At 41.7% G+C, this 23,071-nt stretch overlaps 1 protein-coding gene across 6 annotated transcripts in view; it reads right to left on the bottom strand.

Annotated features, from left to right (window-relative positions):
* The window catches only part of RABGAP1L (RAB GTPase activating protein 1 like), a 613,081-nt gene that overhangs the window by 27,336 nt on the left and 562,674 nt on the right, over positions 1–23,071 (bottom strand). For all 6 annotated transcript variants that reach the window (XM_077453243.1, XM_077453242.1, XM_077453244.1 and 3 more), the window contains one exon: positions 3,546–3,638. In XM_077453243.1, coding sequence (XP_077309369.1) covers positions 3,546–3,638 — 93 coding nt within the window. The remainder of the gene's footprint in view (positions 1–3,545; positions 3,639–23,071) is intronic.

The following is a 23,071-nucleotide window of genomic DNA, read 5'->3' as shown; positions in this document are numbered from 1 at the left end:
TGCAAAGCCTTGTAGAATATGCCACAAAGTATCGACTTGGCCTAGGAGTCTACCAAAACAGCACTGATAAGCTCAGCTGTGTTCCATGGAGTGAGTCACAACCTTCTCCTGGAAGTATTGGGTATTTTCTTTGGCACCTAGTGCTAAATGAAGAAGTGGGGGACAGAAGGAAAGACAACTATACCAGGGATGGGGGAATTTAATAAAAAAATGTTACCTTGCCATGAAAGGGAAAAGCACAAGCTTGCTTTAACTAACTAGTACAGTGCCTTGTGAAAGTATTCGGCCCCCTTGAACTTTTCAACCATTTGCCACATTTCAGGCTTCAAACATAAAAATATATAATTTAAATTTTTTGTGAAGAATCACCAACAAGTGGGACACAATTGTGAAGTGGAACGAAATCTATTGGATATTTTAAACTTTTTTAGCAAATAAAAAACTGAAAAGTGGTGCGTGCAAAATTATTCGGCCCCTTTACTTTCAGTGCAGCAAACTCGCTCCAGAAGTTCAGCGAGGATCTCTGAATGATCCAATGTTGTCCTAAATGACTGATGGTGATAAATAGAATCCCCCTGTGTGTAATCAAGTCTCTGTATAAATGCACCTGCTCTGTGATAGTCTCAGGGTTCTGTTGAAAGCGCAGAGAGCATCATGAAGACCGAGGTAAACACCAGGCAGGTCCGTAATAGTGTTGTGGAGAAGTTTAAAGCCGGATTTGGATACAAAAAGATTTCCCAAGCTTTAAACATCCCAAGGAGCACTGTGCAAGCGATCATTTTGAAATGGAAGGAGTATCAGACCACTGCAAATCTACCAAGACCTGGCCGCCCCTCTAAACTTTCAGCTCAGACAAGGAGAAGACTGATCAGAGATGCAGCCAAGAGGCCCATGATCACTCTGGATGAACTGCCGAGAACTACAGCTGAGGTGGGAAGAGTCTGTCCATAGGACAACAATCAGTCATACACTGCACAAATCTGGCCTTTATGGAAGAGTGGCAAGAAGAAAGCCATTTCTCAAAGATATCCATAAAAAGTCTCGTCTAAAGTTTGCCACAAGCCACCTGGGAGACACACCAAACATGTGGAAGAAGGTGCTCTGGTCAGATGAAACCAAAATCAAACTTTTTGCCCACAATGCAAAATGATATGTTTGGCGTAAAAGAAACACAGCTCATCACCCTCAACACACCATCCCCACTGTCAAACATGGTGGTGGCAGCATCATGGTTTGGGCCTGCTTTTCTTCAGCAGGGACAGGGAAGATGGTTAAAATTAAGGGGAAGATGGATGCAGCCAAATACAGGACCATTCTGGATGAAAACCTGTTGGAGTCTGCAAAAGACCTGAAACTGAGACGGAGATTTATCTTCCAACAAGACAATGATCCCAAACATACAGCAAAATCTACAAAGGAATGGTTCACAAATAAACGTATCCAGGTGTTAGAATGGCCAAGTCAAAGTCCAGACCTGAATCCAATCGAGAATTTGTGGAAAGAGCTGAAAACTGCTGTTCACAAACGCTCTCCATCCAACCTCACTGAGCTTGAGCTGTTTTGCAAGGAAGAATGGGCAAGAATTTCAGTCTCTCGATGTGCAAAACTGATAGAGACATACCCCAAGCCACTTGCAGCTGTAATCGCAGCAAAAGGTGGCTCTACAAAGTATTAACGCAAGGGGGCCGAATAATTTTGCATGCCCCACTTTTCATTTTTTTATTAGTTAAAAAAGTTTCAAAAATCCAATAGATTTCGTTCCACTTCACAATTGTGTCCCACTTGTTGGTGATTCTTCACAAAAAATAAAAATTGTATATCTTTAAGTTTGAAGCCTGAAATGTGGCAAAAGGTTGAAAAGTTCAAGGGGGCCGAATACTTTCGCAAAGCACTGTATATCATCACCCAGACCATATGTATGGGATTGCTGTGGATATTGTCTATGCAATCTTCTATACACATGAGGATTTCTGCTTTAGTGCATGAACTGTGCAAACAGAGATGCCATATAGAATAAAGCAATGCAAACTGCAATCACTGTATGCAAAGTTTTGTAACTAATGGCTACCAAATATCAAATTAGCTGCAGGTTTTTATGTTTTTCACAAAGTTATCGCCCTGCCTTACAATTCTTCTCTTTCAATAACATTCATAATGCCATTAAAAAGGACTACCTAAAAATGACAGTAACATTCTTGTGACTCTCATGTTTAGTAATGAGGATGCTTCAACCCACCAACTAAACCAGGACACAAAGCTGGTACAAGGTGTCTGGTATTGTACAATGGCCAATGTCAGGTTAGTATAGACCTTTTTTTTTTAATATAGTAAATGATGGACTGCCCTCAAATGATTATACCCGTTTCTACTGAAAGAAAACATGCAGAGCTAGTGGAGTGAGCCTGACTGAGTGGCTCCCTTCACTCACATGCAATTGTTTTGTATAGTTGTTGTGCTCATCACAGTCTATATGCAATGCAAAGTTGTATTTTTATACGTATCTGTGTCACATCTTTAAATAAAGAATAAAAAAAAAAAAAATATGTAGAAACATACAAGTAAAAAAAAAAATAACTTGGTCCCAGCTTGGGCTTTGTGTGCCTTACAGTATAAAGATTATACACCAATCAGCCATAACATTATGACCACCCACCTAATATTGAGTATGAACCCCTTTTGCTAAAACATCCCTGACCCATTGAGGCATGGACACCAAAACTACCATCCACATGAATGGCAGGACCCAAGGTTTCCCAGCAGAACATTGTCTCTGCCAACTTACCTTCTTATACCGCAATATCGATTCTGACAGGTATTGAGCCTGTAAAGCACTTTGAGGGAATTAGCTATATTTGATTCTATTATTTTCTAGTGCCATCTCTTCAACAGGTAAGAGATGCACATGCACCCGGCCACCCACATGATGAAAAATAAATAAATAAATATGCGATTCATCAGACCAGGCCACCTTCTTCCATTGCTCTGTAGTCCAGTTAAGATGTTCATGTGACCATTGTAGAAACTTTTGGCCGTGGACAAGGGTCACCATGGCTTCATAGCCCCATACACTAATATATCCCACCAATTTTAAGATGCTGTTGTAATGAGATATTCCCTTTACCTGTCAGTGGTCATAATGTTATGGCTAATCAGTGTATGCATGAAATGGGATAAGGACGTAAAAGTATTGGACAAAGAACACAAGTTGCTGCAAGGGTGAACAAACTAATATAGATTCTGATAGGTATTGAGCCTGTAAAGCACTTTGAGGGAATTAGCTATATTTGATTCTATTATTTCTGACTACAAATGTTCATAAGACCTAGCAGCCAGCTGTCAATAAATGTTAGGGGTATTAGCTTCCTTTCTAGCATCTGTCCAGTGTTTAGGTTCTGTAACACACAAACCAATCAGGCGCCTGGGTCCGCATGGGCATTCCAGCAAATGACAAACAGGATACAACTTGAGTATCATGGGTGAGTTACAGACAGTTGCGTGCTGCTCCAATTAATGTGTAAACATAATGCATTTTCTATATTTAATACCTTGTATCTCTCTATTGGGTCTTCCTGCTGCAGTTGACTCTCTCTCATTGCCAGATATTCCTTCTCATACTTCTTCAACTTCTTTGTAGGCACCTGAAAAACCAAATTGTATTACACGTTATGTTACAAGCTTGCCACTAGAGGGACTTCATGCTTAAAAACAAACTTAGGAAAGAGATACAGTTACCATTTTGCCCACCAGATGGCAGAATTTACCTCCTGATAACAGGGAGCACCTGCTCTTTAGACATAGCAACTGGAAGGGAAAAAAAATGTTGCAATAGCTTTGCAGGCATTACGGGTATTCCTTCCACTGCTATGTTTTTGATGTAACAAGCATACACCCTTGTAATGCAGTTTAAACAAGGCGTCTCAACAAACAATGTCCGCTGTAAAGCTTGAAATAAAGTGCACATTTAAAAGGCATTATCAAACTAAAATAAATAAATTTGTGAGCTGTTTAAAACAACCATAAAAACCAATACAAAGTGTACTCTGGCCCACGCCTATATCCGGATAACATCTACTGGCTTCTCCTGCTGAACTGGCCAAATTTCCATCTGTGTGCTCCCAGATAGCCGCAAGCATGACCTGACCATTAAACACAACCACTTTGTACAAGGGTCATGGTTGGGGGATAAATAATGATTGTCCTTACTTATATACCCCAAGATTGGTTACTCAGGAGGTGACCGCAGGCCTTCCAATAGCCAGCCACATGGTAATTCCTGATTGACCATTATATACTGGAATAGGCAATGATCACATGTCCATGGGTAGTCTTAGATCATGATCAGCAGGGACAACCCACATATCACAAACACATAAAACATAATTAATATAATGATTCAGATTAAAATCAGGACCTGCTGCGAACAACACGGGCATCATGTCTCTATATAATGTTTATAAAAGTATTAAATCCCTTGTAAAATACACATTGATGCCATACCATACTTAACACCAGTCAAATGTGAAATGATACCACTATACAATGCTATGTTCTTGTAAGAACCTGCACCTGCAGGTAAGGCATACATGGATCGAAATTTGGTCGGTTGAGCAGGGACTGGCCGACATTTGACCCATCTATGGGCAGGATGATTGTACTCAAGCCTTGGGTACAGAAAGCAATGCAATTACTGCCAATGGGGAATGCTTCACTGGCATTAATCGTGTTCTTCTGGCCAGGAAGGCTACCGGCGCCCCCCCTGGGTTGTGGGTGAATCAAACGACTTTCTTTCCTTCCATCTGTATTGGAAGGAAAGAGAATCAAATTATCTATGGCCTGCTTAAAGCGCTACTAAACCTGCAACAGTAAAATACGTTTGTATATGCAGTAAAGCATGCTCGTTATACTCACTGTGGAGCAAAAAAAAAGTGTAGCGCTAATTACTGCAAACAATTTCTTTTGCTCTTGAATTTTTGAACTTTGAGTGTGTGCTGCTTTTTTTTATATATTTCTTTGGGTTTAGCTCAGTTTTTTCTATTTTAATACTCACTGTGGAATCTAAGGGATTAATCCTTCGCATTGTGTAAAAAAAAAAAAGCTATTTGATCCTGACTTCTCTGATCCTCCCCTTCTTCCACCATCCCCAAACCATCTCCTGATAAGACCGAGCCTTTGGAGTCACTCTACACATGCTCAGTTTGGTGTGTATTGCTAGAGGGTTTGTCTTTTTTTTTTTCTTGGGAGGGTGCATGAGATTGGCACAAGACCAATCAGCACTGTCCAGACAGAGGGTTAGGGGCCCTGCAGCCTCAGAGGATAGGGGAGAATGAAAACTCCTCCTACAAGCTTTAACCAGACATTAATAAAAAAAAGTCACAAGACTGCTATATACTGCTAATGAAAAAAGGTATTTAGCAGTTTATATTTACTAAAATAATTCCATTTTCATGTTCTGTGTATTGTGGGAGACCAGATCGATTGAATGAAGAGTCCTGGGTTTAGTAACTCTTCAAGTCGCACTGCAAACATGTATTTAAGAATAAGTAAGATTTTGAAGCACATGGAAAGGTAAGCAGCATTTTTTTTACACTTTCTTTCTGAATGGGAACATGGTGACATATGAAAGTAGGCATGATCCCAATTTGACTACAAAAGTGGAAATACGCTTTAACGAGGTCAGCTGACCGTTTAGGAGTTCCAAATTTTGCTGCAAACATTTTAACACCACCGGTATTAAAGGATTTTCTGTTTCCACAATTTGTGAAATGTCGTCTTATGAGGCTATACAATAGCACGTTGTTAGACAACTAGCTAATCTACTGTTGAGATTTAATTAGCCAAACTCAAGCTGAGCCGTCCATTTATAGGGCACAGAAAAGTCTTGTGACGGCCTGCAAATTCCTGGTTAATGAAAGGATAAAAATATCAGAAAAGGTACATTCAGGATAAAATGCATGAGACGTTGGTCAGATAGACTGCGCAGTGCAGGAATTCATACCCTGTGTCAGTTAATAAACTACTCATCTACCAAACAACTGTTGTGACAGAGGATTTATAGGGCAACCGGACAATAGGCTTGGTTCTTCCAATATATTTAAGCTCAACTTGGAAGGATCACTCCAGATAAGTTGTGGCAAGAATAGGTGCTGCAGAAAATCACATGTAAAAAAGGAAGGGACAAGTCAGCAAGAGGGGTCTTCTATCTGTTTAAGGGGTGGGCTTAACAGGTGAGTGGCCTCATCTTCACATAAGTACACTTAAACCATCATTTAGCACACTATCCATCTTCCCTCTTTGCATTGTCCCATGTTTTCCATCACTGCATAATTGGGGAGGACACATCCCTACAATGGTGAAGAAATGATGCTAGTTTGTATGTTACACCCCAACCCAAACCCCCTCCAGAAGACAGGACAAGCAATGGTGACACTGTTGTGTAGATATAGGGAAACTATGTATTGGCCATCTGCATGTCAAAGAGTACATCACTGAATGACCAAGGAACTCAATTAAAAAGGCAAGCCACTTGGAAAATGTATAATATCAAATGAATCCATAGGGTCGGCTGTGATCTGACCTATAGGCTTTTTTAGGGAGAGTAGAGCCCTATGGACTATGACCAATGTGCAGCACTACATATGCGCCTCCGTGGGCACATACAATTACAAAGAGAAATTCAGTTTGAAATGATAGATCGAACCATCAAGTTGACAACGTATTTATAAAAAGAAAAAAAAAAATGCAAATAATTTTATTGTTTCAGTTTAGACAGGAGGCTACATCTGCATAGAGGCCAACGTCTAGGAGACAACCAGTTAAAACCATTTTCACCCTCTATATTCAAGTAAGGCATAGATGGCTCACAATTCTCAAGGATGTATGAAAGATGCTCCGTTATTCATAAAATATGTTTTTGATGCTTCACATCTTCCTCCAGCATAACATCTGTACTGACACACTGACACATATAAATTAGTCAGTTGTTCCACCTTATGCCCCCCCCCCATGTGTCAAACCACTGCGGAAAGGTCACATATAAATTGTACATGTAGTCATTTCCACCTAAACTCAGTCCTTCCTACTGCTAAAATGTGTTTTAAATTTTAGGCTTATGATTAAAAGGGAAACACACTTTTAAAAAAAGTTTCTACCCCCAGCATGCAATGAGCCCGGTCTTAAATCATCCTTATCAGTCCGTAAAAAAATCCCTTTATAGCAGCTCCCTGCCATATAGGGTAATATATATTTATGTGTATATATACAGGGCAGGGCTTGAGTCACTTTCGGGCCCTACCTTCTATACATTATTGTATTTATCGGCGTATATAACATGCGCCGGCATATAACATGCACCCCAAGTTTAGGAGGGAATTTTAAGGAAAAAAAACTTACATTTAAAATGCCCATCAATGCAGCCTTGCCCATCCATCTGCTGCCTTGTCATTTGCAGCCTTGCCCCAGTGTCATTTGCAGCCTTGAAGTTTAAAAATGGAGCCGCCGAGATACAGAGTCCTGTGTATCACGGCAGCTCTCGGGTCCTCTCACAGTCCCAAGCAGAGCCAAGAGTACTCGGCTCAGTCACGCCCAGTCCCTGTGTTATGTCCATCATAGGGTGGGACTGGGCGTGACTGTGAGCGGAGCCGAGCCGAGTACACTCGGCTATGTATCTCGGCTGAGCCCATGGGCTTGAGCCCAGTCAAGCCCAATGGTAAGTCCGGCCCTGTATATATTTATATATTTTATTTATTGTGTGTGTTACTTTTTTTTTATCCAGCACCATAGCCACCACCTGTCTCTTCAGCATTCACACTTCTACTGTGGTTTCATTCTCCCACCCATACATCATTAGAGCAGTGGTCATCAACACTGTCCTCAGGGCCCACTAACAGGCCAGGTTTTATGTATTACCTTGGGGAGATGTAGACTAGAATACTGCAATCACTGAGCAGCAAATTATATCATCTGTGATGTATTTCAGTTATCATGCAAACCTGGCCTGTTAGTGGGTCCTGAGGACAGGGTTGATGACCACTGCATTAGAGGATATAGCAATGATGCATTGTTCGGAGGATGGAGCCGTAGTATGCAACAGGGCACACAGGCATCTGGAAATTTTAAATTCAGAAGAGTCTGGTTGAGGTTTCAATATTGGATTGGAGGGAAGGTAGGAGACATCAACCATCTGAGAGGTGAGTATAATAGATCTTCTAATGCAGGGAACCTGCCTTTTGTTTTGTTTTTTCCTTTAAATGACAAAGGATAACCTGGCATGTACCCTGAATCACCATTATAGAAAGGCCATAATCTTACCTGATTTCAGAGGGTGCTAGAACACCTGAGGATACAAACAACTCCCTGTAGTGGGCAGGCAGACCTTGGATTTGTATGCACCTGACATCTATACCTCCAATAGCAAATTTGATGAGGAGAGCAGGGGATGGGTAGAATACCAGTTTCTAGTGATGCATTAAAATTTCAGCCGCCAAAAATTATTGGCCTAAAATTGATTTTTCAGCGCTGTGTTGAAAGAAAAAAATTACCGATAATTGAGAGAGAGAGAGGATCTATTAATATTATATATATTTTTAAACTGACAATTTTTCTTTTTCACTTTTTAAAAAATCATCAATTTCGGTTTCATTTCGGCCAAGTGCATTCTGAACTTTCGGTTTCGGCACTAGACTAGTGAGCACCACTACAGTTTCTAAATAAAAGTGCACTTGCCTTTCAAGCGAGGTACCAAATAAACCAATCAGTGGACTATTAAAGTGGTTGTAAACCCTTACAACACACTTTGACCTACAGGTTTAGGAGATATTTGCTGAAAGACAGGCACCGCTGTCTACGGCGCATGCGCCGCAGACAGCGAAGAGCAGGCTCACTGAGCGCGGCACCGTCTATGCCGTGCGCGGCGCTCCCGTGCGCATGCGCAGGAGTGACGTCATCGGCGGAGCAGCGAGACCCACCGAGAAGATGGATGCGCCGGACTACAGGGGACAGCGGTGACATCGCTGGCTCCTGTGTCAGGTAAGCGATGCATAGTAGTCCATTATGCTTTACCTTTGCAGGGAATGAAAGATGAAGTAATGGGTTTACTTCCTCTTTAAATCAATGTTGTAAACACAGCAAGTGTGATAAAATGAAACATTTACTCCTTTAACCATGAATTACCAATAACAGCAGCTAGATTTTTATAGACCATCTAAAAGGGTCAGCAGGAGGGCACTCGTTATAAAGACTTTGCCTGTCTCACCAACCACGCTTAAACTTCCAAGACAGGTTTGACTACCTTTGTTGGCTGTGAGACACAATTTAAATACTGACATTTTTTAATGAGGCTTTCTGTAAATAAAAAGGCAACAAGGAGCCTGTAGTAAGCGCTCCAGCATCTTCGGGAAGTGTGTTCTGGAATCGACAGATTACTGACAAAGTGATCTGGGTGGGCTGGTACACTACAGCCTCAATAAAATACTGAAGAGGTGTAACATAGAGTTCTTCATTTCCACTAGACTTGGAAATCACCATATGATGGCTCCACAACGATCTCTGCTCTTCCCACTATTGGCAGCGCTCAATAAGTAGCTTTCCCAGGATGGAGCCTTTCAGCAGCCAGATATTGGTGGCCTGACCTAGATTCCAATGAAAGTAAAAAGAAAGCCTTGTTCACTTCACTGCCAACCTCATATGGCAGCCGATACGGTTCAGCCAGCCTGCAACGCAGCAACGTGGCCAGATCAGGGTGATTATCACCATAGATGTAGTTATGTTAATAGGCACTCAGGCTGATGGAATATCACTTTTATACAATATGCTTAAACCCAACAATCAGCAAACCTCTCCTCCCTCTTATCTCCTGACTGCAGGCCTCTAAAACCCCCATCACATCCTGTACAGTTAATTACAGTTGTCCTGGCTTGGAAAGCTCATTAGAATTCATTTACAAGCAAGTATCTGAAGATATAATGAACCACATAATAGGCCTGCACATTTCTATCCACCTACAAAGGGCATCCTCAATCCCAGCATGCCATAGAGCGATGCCCTAAATAAACATCACACTGGATGCAAGATGTGGGTTCAGCATTTGAGGCCTCCAACATAATACAAGTGCCACACTCATTAAAGCAAACAGTCCCATCAATGTCACCATCTTGTGTAATTATGCAGAACCTGAAGAATTTATTTCTATCTGTGGTTATCCCTTGAGTGCATTACATAGAGTACACTGCATAGATATGGCTTCACAGCACAAGAGGCACCAGTTAAGCCCAAAGGCTCTATGAAAGCCTCTTCTCTAGTAATCAGGCTGCAATATTATAGCAAGTCACAAGGTGAAGGGCTGCAGAATAGGATGATCTGTGTCAGACATTTGTGAACACTGATGCAAACTGTACAGACACCAGGACTTGCATAATTGCCACCTCTGGTTCACCATCACCGACCATGAGAAACTGTTGAGCCAGGATAATTGGGCAGATTTACTGAAGGGGTTGAGAATCTTTCCACAATTAATTGTGTAATTAATAATTAAGTGAATATTAACTAAAATTATCCAATCAAGTACAGATGAAATAAGTAAACTGGAATTTGCTTTTCCAATGACTGGAAAACTAAAGTGAATATTCGCAAACTCCTTCATTAAATCAGCCTTGAATAAAGATTGCTCAAAGAAAAGTGGATGAAGGCATTGTCAGGGGAGGGCTGTGATCCCTGGAATACATTTGGCATATAAAAATATATGCAAGGCCAATCCAACGTAAAGTAGAACTCCAGTTTTTTCTTTTTATTCTGCTCTGTGCAAACAAGTTATTCTTTCTGAAACCAAAGCTTGGGCCTCATGACACAAGCCTCAAGAGTCCATGCAGGCCGCCCCGCAGCCCACCAAAGGCCTCTCTCAAGACCCCCCAAAAGGAGAGGAGGAAGAGAGGGCTTACCAGCCAGGGGCTTCAGGAGTTGACCCCCTAACAACTACATGGGACCAAGATCCTGGAAAATATAAGAACCACCTTCTTATCTAGCCACTTTCAGACCAGAACCATTTTGCAGGCCAATGAACAGACCACTTTTTGCGATTCGGCACTGCGTGGCTTTACCTGACAACTGCGCGGTCATGCGTCGTGGCTCCCAAATAAAATTGATGTTCTTTTTCCCCACAAATAGAGCTCTCTTTTGGTGGAATTTGATCACCCCTGCGGTTTTTATTTTTTGCGCTATAAACAAAAAAGAGCGACAATTTTGAAAAAAAAAACACATTATTTTTACTTTTTTCTATAATAAATATCCCCCAAAAATATATAAAAAAAAACATTTTTTTCCTCAGTGTTCCTAACTGTGGGGGGCTGGGCTGTGTGCTAGTGAACACTGATCTCTGCTCCAATCACAGGAAGCAGAGATCAGTGTCACTTGCTGCTATGCAGAATGGGGAGATGCCGTTTACATCTGTATCTGTATGATGCTGTATCCCCGTGGCGATCGAGTTCGCGGGACTCATGGGGGTCCCGACCGGCACATGCTGCTGCCGGTACATACGCGATGGCAGGGCGGCAAATTCAACTGTGCATACCTTTACGTCAGTTTGCCTGCCAGTGCCATTCTGCCGACGTACATAGTCGTGCGTTGGTTGGGAACTAGCTAGGCAGAAGTCGAAGGCAACACAAAACAGGGCGGATCTCAATCAAAAGAGGGACTGCTGATCAAATGACCAACCACACAAGATAAAACAAACGCACTGCTTCTGGATGGCAGGTTTGGCTTGTATTTTCTGTATGGGTGGAACTACTAATCATCTCTCAGGTTGCAGTCCTGGAAAATGACTGGGAAAATGATAGCTCCATCGATCCTGGATACTAGTGCCAGCTATCTTCTTCTGGCACGGAGACTGATGCCGTGTACACACGACCGGACTTTACGGCAGACTAGTTTGACGGTCTTTCCGACAAACTTTTCAGCAGAGTTCAGACGGACTTTCCGAACGAACAAACTTGGACACACACAATCACACCAAAGTCCGACGGATCGAAAGTGATGACGTACGACCGGACTAGAATAAGGAAGGTCATAGCCAGTAGCCAATAGCTGCCCTAGCATCTGTTTTGTCCGTCAGACTAGCATACAGAAGAATGGATTTTTTGACTTGACTCAAGTCCGTCGGAAAGATTTGAAACGTGTTCTAAATCTAAAGTCCGTCTGATTTTTAGACAGTAAAAGGTCAGATGAAGCTCACACAAGATCGAATTGTCCGGCGGATTCGTTCCGTCTGACCTTTGCTGTCGAAAAGTCTATTCGTGTGTACACGGCATGAGAGTTCTAGCTCTTATACATTGCAGAAATAGTGTTGTGTAGCCACCTCCTCCTCTACAGTCACTCATTCACAAAAAGCGTTCAGTTTCAATCACAGAATGCAAGCTGTGAATGGACAAGGGAAGATCCTGTCATTTACTCGCCTTTCCTTTTCCCTTATCCATTTACAGAACATCTAGCATATTCTGAAAATCATACATGGCTGAGGAGCTACAGTACACTATTCCTGCACTGTATGGGAGCCAGAACGGAGGGGCACCAACACTAGCACCCGCCATCGGTTAAGATATTATCTTTACAACACAAAGCAGCAAGCAGGATCTAGGATTACCATCACTGAAGGTACTCCTTTGCACACAACAGAATTTAAGGATAAACCCAAACGACTTTCTGACTATAGCACAGCTGCAGCATTTCCTGGATAGCTTTAGCAATTCACTGCATTTACCTGATTGTTCTGTAATGATCAATGGAGCAGCAGTTGGGCACAGACAATGCCAAGTCAAAGGTACAGAAATCTGTTCTATGACTGTGCGATCATACCCGCTCTCTCTCTCTGCTTCACATAATCATCTCCAAATAATGTTTCCTTGTTTCTAATAATACTGAACACTGAGAATTAAACAACCATTTCAGCACTGTCATTCTATAAAGGGCTTTAGGGAGGATTTGTGTTTTAGCAGCTTCCTAGCAACAGAACACTGCAGATCTCTGCTAAATCGGCTGCTCGCGGGCTGAAATCAAAAGCAGAGGAGAGAATTAATGGGAAACACAACTCCCTATTTAATCTCCAAGAAAAGCTTGGCTGAATGTAATCTCTAGGAAAGCTCTGTGCTGAATATGCTGGATGATCATTCTTTTTTTCTTTGTTTAGTGATCTGAACTGGTGTAGGAGACATCGCTGTAGAGCTCTTCATGGGAAGGTCACACAAGTACACCAAGCTACATTAGGAGGAGCTAGTTAAGCTGGACAATTAGGAAGAGTCACTTTTTTCTATAGTGAATGTATTGATGAAGTATTAGAGGACTGCCAAATCCTTGGCAGGGGACACCTACCGGGACGTGTCAATAGTCTGCCCCCTGAACAAGATGAGGCATTAAAACATTTGGCCTCCTTTAGAACATTGAGGGGTGGTACACTGCATTAAGGCAGCCCTTTACTTTACTCCCCCCCATATACAATGTGTACTATGGTGTGATGGCCAATGCAACTGCAATGCCTAGTCCTTACGAGGGGTCAAAAAGTAGATTAAAATTTACATTTCCCTTAGAACCTTTTCACAAGACATGGAACCCATGGATGGGATAAAGTTAAAATTAGCATGGCGGAACCACATGGTTTCTTCTGATACTTCGCAAGGAAATCTCCTTTATCACGTAACCCTCAATATGAAGTACAATGTGTACTGTGGTATGATGGCCAATGCTACTGCAATGCCTAGTCTTTAAGAGGGGCCAAAAAGTGGATAATGTTATAATTTTATATATATATATATATATATATATATATATATATATATATATATATATATATATATATATATATATATATATATATATATATATATATACACACACATACACACACACACACACTACTAAACTGATGAATAAATGTGTTTTTTTATTCTTTTTTTTTTGGATGTGTATTATAGGAAAAAGTAAACCAAAAAAATTTCTCAAAATTGTCGATCTTTGTTTATAGCGCAAAATATAAGAACCGCAGAGGTGATCAAATACCACCAAAAAAGCTCTATTTGTGGGGAAAAAAAGGATGTCAATTTTGTTTGGGTACAGAGTCGCATGACAGCGCAATTGTCATTTAAAGCGATGCAGTGCCGTATCGCAAAAAATGACCTGGTCATTAAGGGGGCAAATCCTTGTGGGGCTGAAGTGGTTAGGCTAGTAATATAAATGAAAATCTGCACTCAAAGTGTCAATTTCCTTTTTTGATGGAATTGCAAAGCAATTGGAAGACATATAGCGGTAGTTTCAACCAGCCACAAAGAAATGGGGTCAAATGTGCCCCCACTGAATAGAACAGAAAAAAAACACTTGCTTTCAATGAAATGGCCATCGTTTTTGTTCCTTTTTCAAATCAGTTTTTTATAAACGGTCAATGCATTGCCCAGTTCTGGCTTAAATTGACTTGTGTTGATAGATTGCACCTAATCTGGCAATTGCTTGCAATCTTATGTGCAATTTCTGGTGAAAGAAAAGTGTCTGAAACTGACAAGAATAGGTCAGCTTTAAGCCTAGACAGCCTGTATCACACGGCCTTTGGCTACCGGGAGCATCATAACTTTTTCGAATCATTAGAGCCTGCAGAGCGTAAATTATACACAGACAGGTCCTGTCTGGTAAACTTGAGAGACAAAAAGGAACAAGCAGGGCACAACTAGTAAGCAGAGCCCCTAAAGAGAGCAACTACTGCATTTACTTAATGCCCACACCAAAAAGCAAGCAAGAGAGGGTGCCACAATCTAAGTGTATACTGTTTATTAAAAGCAAAGAATAAAGATATAATCCACTCACTGCATGTAAAATAAGGTCAGAATGTCCTAAAAGGCAGGGCAGAGTCCTCCGTGGAGTGACCTTCATGTGCTCAGATTGGCAGGCAAGCAGCCTAATAAAGGGTATACACCTCAATGGTGGTGCTCTCTCTTGCTTGCTTGCTTTTGGTATGTGCATTAGGTAAACTCAGGACCTGGTCCACGGAAGCAGCAACCATCTTCAATTGTGACGGATATTTAAACTTCGCACTGAGCCCCCTTCTTTACTGAGAGGTCTAGAAACGCCACCCTTTGGACTACTTTAAGAGTTGCATAATGCCAGCAAAATCACTTAAACTAAGACATACACATTATGTTTTGAAGCATTCCATATTCCTCCCAGATTAGATAACATTACCTGCTCCCTAATTATTTATGAGCCAGGGTTCCACTCCCTTAGCACACTTATCACAGATAGGTAAAATGCTCGCACAGTGGCTTCCTGTTAATCGAGGTGTGCCTTGCCTCCTGCAATTCTGGCTTGACTTTCTACTATGCAGAATAATGCAAGGCAATCTCACTACATGCTAATTAAAAGTGGATCAGTATCAGTTATGTGCCCTGGCTCCATGCACTACAGGCACACCGGGATAATCCACGTGAGACAGCCTTCTTTACCAAACAAAGGTATGCTTGTTGCAGGCCTGACATTCTGAAGAACAAAGACATGAGAGTCTCATAAAGTCCAACACAACAGAATCAGCTCTTTTCAGAGAGGTCAGCGATGAAAATTTCCAGGAACATGTCCAAGGCAAAGTTTTTTCCTGTGGAAAAAATGACTGTTTTTTCAGCACTGAGCCTTTAGGTCACAAACACATGGGTGTCAAAACGTGGAGTGTAGCAAACTTTAATGCATACTGACATACACCACTGGATGCAGACTGTCTGGGTATAGCCATTCATTTTCAAGGGTGGTTGTACCTGTTGTGCCTGAGCGAGGCATTACATCCAAATGTTATGGTGCCCATGCCCCAGGTGTCCGTGCAATTTTGAAAACAAGGTAATATAATTCAAGGGTTGAGGTAGCCTTCTGAAAAATTACTATTTGCCCTGGGATAGGCTGCCAATGGCAATCAAAGGATAAGCGGACTGTAATATGTGCAGAATGGAGGCGGCGTCACCACTGGCATTATACATCGCTCTGCTGCATGTGAGCTCCTATTATCGGTTTCTCTATATTGTCATCAAATAAGAGGCTCAAATGTAAGGAAATGATAGCAGGGATACTACAGAGCATCATTTCAGTGACACTCCGAGTTTGCCTGGGGCTACTGATGAGAAATCCAAGATGGTGGCACCCAGCAGCAGTCTCAGACCTGTTCAATATCACTACAGTATCAATAATTACAAGGAGATTAATTGTACAAAACAAGGAAGCTTAACATAATCTTATAGGCAGACTGTTACGCATAGGACAAGGTCTCTAACAACTTTGCACCACTTTTACTATATGCGCCATCCATGTATTTATAAGGTGGATAATCCAATTGTAACTAGGGGTGCACCGAATGGGTTTTTTGGTGCCGAAACCTATACCGAAAATGAAAAATACACTAGACCGAAAACCGAAACAGCACCGAAAGCATACAAAACATATTTTTAAACAGGAGATGGACAGAGACATGGTACAGGAAATGGTCAGAGACTGGGGACATGGTACAGGAGATCAATGCAGCCTCATCAGTGCCCATCAGATGCAGCCAGAGAGTGTCCCCCATATTGCCAGCCAGAGAGTGTCCCCCATATTGCCAGCCAGAGAGTGTCCCCCATTGCAGCCTGTGCCACCTCTGCCGCCTGTTTGATTGCAGCGCCGAGAACATCACAGCTTTCATTTCAATAGCTGTGTGTTCCCGGCCGCACGCGGTCACATAAAGCCCCTCCCCCTTGTCTGGGGACTTTGACAGACAGATCACCCGTCCAATCCTGGGGGGAGTGGCTGTATGTGACGTCGTGCAGCCGGGAACACCCAGCTATTGAAATGAAAGCTGTGATGTTCTCGGCACTGTAATCAAACAGGTGGTGGAGGTGGCTCTCCTGCGCTACAGCACACGTGCCTGATGGGCGGCACCAGAGGCGGGGGTAGAGCCCCGACCCCGCCCCATTATGGCTCCATTATTGGCCTTTTTTCTCTTTCAGCAAATTACCGAAAAGGGCATTTTCAGACGATATATTTTGGCGGCCGAAATTTCAGTGCATTCCTAAATGTAACATGTGTGTCCAGCTTAAGAGACATATCAAACCGTCTTATTAAAATCGCTAGATTTGAAGGTATCACTCATTTTTATACTAATCTTGACAAAGAAAATATCTGCTATAAGCAACTGCAATATCTCACTTCCCCAACAGATCTTTGAACATACAGACCATTGTGTCATTAATAATTCATTACAAAAACTAATGAGTGTTACAGCTCAACAATTATCCATACAGCTGAAAAGGCTCATTTACCACATAATTAAAAGTTATTTGAGAAGACGCAATTGTTTTGTTAAATATATATGTAATCATACACCTTATTCTACTATGAAAATAATTCTAGTTTCTCTTATGTTCCCATGGTAACGCAGCAGGGAGTGAGCTATAAAGAGGTTCGGTTTTTTTCATATGAAGTCTAAAACAGGCAGAAAAGTCATGGGCAACGGGAATTTGTGCATCTGTTAAAGAGGACCTGCCACTGACTCTTTACTTTCAGGATGTCTCAACCACCAAAATAGTCTCTTTTAATTAATAACAAAAAAATAACAATGGTTTAATCAGGGTCAGAATTGGAGCCGATAATAGCTGCTACATCCGTGACCTGTACTGTGAAGTCACTAGAGGTCCTCACAAAGGGTTGTGTTCTCGTCAAGGCTGGTGCACCTTTCACCGACTCTCTTGGGAAGCAGTAGCTCTTTACTACAGACTCGTATGCCAAGACGTCTTGGTAAACGGAGTTGGGAGGCTAACTGACACCACAGATACTGGTTCCCCACATGTTGCCCAACCCCAGTAAAAACTACAAAGATTCATATCTACTCACATGCTGATGTGAAGAAGTGCATCTTCTCCTGTTACGTGGGATACTCCATGTTCCCAGGATCTCACCAGGATTGTTACCACACCATTCCAGTGCAAAAAGCCAAGTAAAAGGAAAGTGTTTTTCAACCTTTCTACAAAGGTTTCTTTTTTTAATGAGCATAGGAGACCTGATGTATTAATCAGACCTTGCATTTAGTGACTATTGTGGGATACCTTTAAGTACACATAAATGTATTTTCTTTACCTAAGATCATTGATTGGCATGTTATAAGCTATTTGTGCAATTTATTATACTCAAGCCGCCTTTGTTTTTGTATAAATAAAATGTACATTTTTATATTATTGCATTTGTGTGTACTTCAATAACCCACAATAGTCCCCCCTTTGGTGTGTTAGCCCACGTACACACGGTCGGAGATTTTGGCAACCAAATCCGTCGGATTTTGTCTGTCGGATTTAGTCCGACGGATTGTGTCCGAAACTGTTGCATACACACGGTCGGGCTAAGTTGTCTGATTTAGCGGTTGCCAAGAACGCGGTGACGTAATTTCGTTACGATGGGACTACATTCAGGCTAGTAGCCAATAGCTTTGATGTAGGAATTTGATCTGAGCATGCATGGCACTTGGTCCGATGAAAATGCTCTACAGATGATCGGATTGGGTCCGTCCGGCCCAGTTGGTCGGGAAATATTTCCAACATGTTGGAAAATTGGGTCGGACGGAGATTCGGACGGAATCAGTCTGATGCATACCACACACAGTCGGATTATCTGACGACACGGTCCGATAAGACTCATTCCGACAGATTTTCCGACCGTGTGTACAAGGGCTTAGAGGGTATTCTTCATGCTCTAATTTTTGGGATGATGGCTACATCTCAGCACCACACCCCTAGAGTTTCACTCCAATGTTCAACTTCAGTGTTACATAGAGCTGAATGTTGCCTGAAATTCACTCTACTAAAAATCTCTATTCCAGAAAATGCAAGCAGTCAGAGAAAGCAAGCTTCCATTTAAAGATTCTCACCTAGGCATTCTTCTTATTCTTCTTGGCCCAGTAAAAAAAAATAATGAACCAAACAAGTAACTTCAGCTCAGGCACCTCAGTGATGTCACCTGCTCCTAAGCATTTTGCATACCAGCTATGGCTAGGAAGTCCAACTATGCAATAGTGGTTATATTTTTTTCTGACTGAGATCCATGAGGTGGCCTTTAAAGCTTACCAAGATTTCCACTTCTGCTAACCATTCAATGAGCACAATTCTGGATCTACTCAATAACTATAACATGAGGCACCATTAAACTAGATATCCACCAGTGACGCCCAATGTATTTTGTGCTAGGCTACTGACAATGATTTAGCTGTCAGAAAGTACATAGAAAACAAGAGGCCTAGTCAGTATTTGGTGGACCTATTACTGCATACATGATTACATTGTAGACAGAACAAGAACGACTAACCAGTCAGGAATGGCCAGAACTTCCTGTGTACTCTAAACAAACATTGACTTTTGTTTAGTCTTTGTAAATTCGTTTCTTTGGAAACTGAAAGCAGGTACTACAGGTACTACACCACAACAAAGAGCTGCTCAAACAGTTTTGCTATCTGTATTATCTGATTAACATAAGACAACTTTCACAGACTACTAATTGGCTGTTGTGTCAACACACCAAGTCAGTTAGGAGAAGGCAGCCCTGATAACATTACTGCTTTCATTAACGCTCTGTTCACACCTGAGCGATCCAAACTGTGGGCGGAATCACTGCGATTATGTCCACGATTCGAAATCGCAGAAAATCACGGCATGCTTATGCAATATCATTACTTCCTTATGGCACTCAAACTGCTGCGTGATTTTGCCACAACAAATCGTGCTGCAATCGTGACAAATTGCAACGTGTGATGCTGTCACTCAAAAGAAGCCCCTACTCCTTTTTGGGTGACAAGCGTTGCGTTTTGCCACGTGATTTATCTCATGAACATCGCAGCAAAATCACACTGCAATTGGGGTGCCATTAAGAATAAGGATGAGCTCAGGCGTGAGACATTGCCCGATGCGAGGCTGCAGAGTTCGGGAAACGTCTCATTGCTTGTGATTAGCGCTGTGCAGTGCCGACTTCCTGGCGGGCTCTGCACATGCGGCTTGAGAACACGCCTGAGCTCATCCTTAATTAAGAAGTAACAAAGAATAGATTTCAATAAGAACTTTCCTGGTGGTTTCAGATATACACTATAATGCCAAAAAGTATTGGGATGCCTACCTTTACACGCACATGGACTTAAATGGCATTCCAGTCTTAGTCCGTAGGGTTAAGTATTGAGGTGGCCCACCCTTCGTAGCTATAACAGCGTCAACTCTTCTGGAAAGGCTGTTCACAAGGTTTAGGAGTGGACTATGGGAATGTTTGACCATGCTTCCAGAAACGCATTTGTGAGGTCAGGCACTGATGTTGGATGAGAATGCCTGGCTTGCAATGTCCGCTCTAATGCATCCCAAAGGTGTTCTATCGGTTTGAGATCAAGACTCTGTGCAGGTCAATCAAGTTCCTCCACCCAAAACGCGCTCATCCATGTGCGCAGTCATGTTAGAACAAGAAGGGGTCACATCCCAAACGGTTTCCACAAAGTTGGGAGACCCCTTAAGGAGTTCCCTTCACTGGAACTAAGGGACCAGGCACAACCCCTGAAACAACCCCACACCATAATCCCCCCTCCACCAAATGATTTGGACCAGTGCACAAAGCATGGTCTATAAAAGACATGGGTGAGTGCGTTTGGGGTGGAGGAACTTGACTGGCCTGCAGAGAGTTCTGACCTCAACCCGACAGAACGCCTTAGGGATAATTCAGAGTGGAGACTGCGATTCAGGCCGGTCCACGTCAGTACCTGACCTCACAAATGCGCTTCTGGAAGAATGGTCAAACATTCCCATAGACACACTCCTAAACCTTGTGGACAGCCTTCCCAGAAGAGTTGAAGCTGTTATAGCTGCAAAGGGTGGCCGAACTCAATATTGAACACTACGCTCTAAGACTGGGATGCCATTAAAGTTTGTGTGCGTGTTAAGGCAGACTTCACAACACTTTTGACAAAATAGTGTAATTTAGGGAAAGTGGGTTAGGGTATAGTAAGTTATGGTGTAGGTGGAATCTTATTAGGGCTAAGTGTGTGTGTGGGGGGGTGGGGGGGGGAGGGAGTGATGGGCTCTGAGGGGATCAAGAACCAGTTTGTGGACTCAATGGATATACCTTGCTCAACTTCTTTTGTTAAGGTTATTGCTTTTTAATGAATTTGTTTTGAATGGGTTAAATTAGTTCAAATTCATTAATGTTCATGTGCGTGTAAAGGCAATACATTTGGTAATATAGTGTATATAGGCGGTGTCGAAATTCCCAAAAATATAGGTTTCTGATATAAAGATTTTCTTTATATAGGTGTTCACCAGTTCACAAGTTTGTACTTATTCAGTCTTTTATTTGCAACAGTAGCTTGCCAAATTTTATTCAAATTTGACACAGTGTTTATAATGTATTTGCGTATTTTCTCTTTGCTCAAGCAGAGCCCTGCGGAGCCGTGTGTTATAATGGTTTTAAAATGCTAAGTTTTGTGGTAAATAAAGAATAGGTTTCAATAAGAACTTTCCTTGTGGTTTCAGATAACAATCTATTTTACCTATTCATACATACTCCTATGTGTATGAAGTAAAAGATGAGCGACCGGACTATTTTTTCTTTTATTTAAAGTTGAAACTTGACTTTTTTTCTTTTTTTTTTTTTTTTTTTTTTAGACAGCGGAGACCTGACTATTTTTTCTTTTTAAAACTTTAACAGCCAAGCTTACGCATCTTTGTGTCCCCAATTTCAAGAAAATTCCCATTAAAACCTTGTTTGACAATTTCATGGCCAATCAGACCAATATTGTACTCAGAATGCGGTACAGAGAGAGCTTTAGATAATATTTTCAGATTACCGCGAGTATCCGGTCATGTGTAGCAAAGTCAAATGATACAAATTTAGTTGTGAGACTTTATTTTCCCTTTCAGAAAGGCTGTTCCGTTTGACGTAAAGCAGGTTTCCTGCATTCACCGAGACAACAATATTTCCTCATATTGTTTCAGACATACAAACAATACTACATGAAGGCTCCAACTACTACAATGTAGACTCATCTCCTCCCACACCCCTGCTAATAAATGCAGAGAAAACGGGGAGGTTAAATGGAAAATTTAACCTATGAGACGGTTACAAGAGTGTTTGGAGACTGCAGTAAGCGAGGGAATCGTTTTCTCCCAACACAAATATATTGTGGAAAATTATCTAAAATGTAATACAGTAAAACCTTGAATTGCGAGCATAATTCGTTCTGGAAACATGCTTGTAATCCAAAGCACTTTTATATCAAAGCGAATTTCCCCATAAGAAATAATGGAAACTCAAACGATACGTTCCACAACCATTTATTCACAAGTGCTTCAGTTTATAGTCCATATAAAAATATTATAGCAATGCGATAGGTTGTGCAACCATAAAATATCCATCCACAAATGGAAGCCTCCACAAGGGGATTAGAAGCAAAATCCAGCAAGAACTACAGTGTTTAAAAGAGAAGAGAGGCGCCTCCAAGTGTAGTAATGTACATTTAATAAAAGGTACAACATTTAGCAACTCACATGGTTGATGATTAAAAGAGGCAATCTAAGTAAGCAGGCTTCTGGAGTAAAGCTGTCCACATAGACCATCCCCCACACCGCCGGCTCTCACCGATATCAGTCTGCAGTCATGACCGGGAAGACTACCCTGCAGTAGAGCAATCTGAAAGCGAGGCTTGAACCACTCATGGAGCACAGCGTGCAAGGAAGGACATTGATGGCGGTGCGGGGGTTGGTCTAGGTGGACAGTTTTACCCCGGATGCCTGCATACTTGGATGTGCATCTTTTAACCATCAACCATGTGAGTTGCTAAATGTTGGACCTTCATTAAATGTAACTATATTGCTACACTTAGAGGCGCCTCTCTTCTCTTATACTCAGTTGTGACATGACGCTACTTGTATATTAAGACATTACTTGTATACTAAGCAATCAAATATTTAAAAGTTTTGCTTGTCTTGCAAAAGATCTCAAACCAAGTTGCTCTCAAACCAAGGTTTTACTGTATAGAAAAAACAGAGACTGTGAGATAATTACTGGTACATCAAGAAAT

The sequence above is a fragment of the Lithobates pipiens genome, unplaced genomic scaffold, assembly GCF_037356315.1.
Source record: "Lithobates pipiens isolate NorthernLeopardFrog02 unplaced genomic scaffold, aLitPip1_a1.2 Scaffold_23, whole genome shotgun sequence".
NCBI classification, from domain to species: domain Eukaryota; kingdom Metazoa; phylum Chordata; class Amphibia; order Anura; family Ranidae; genus Lithobates; species Lithobates pipiens.
This window is presented reverse-complemented; position numbering and strand designations above follow the sequence as displayed.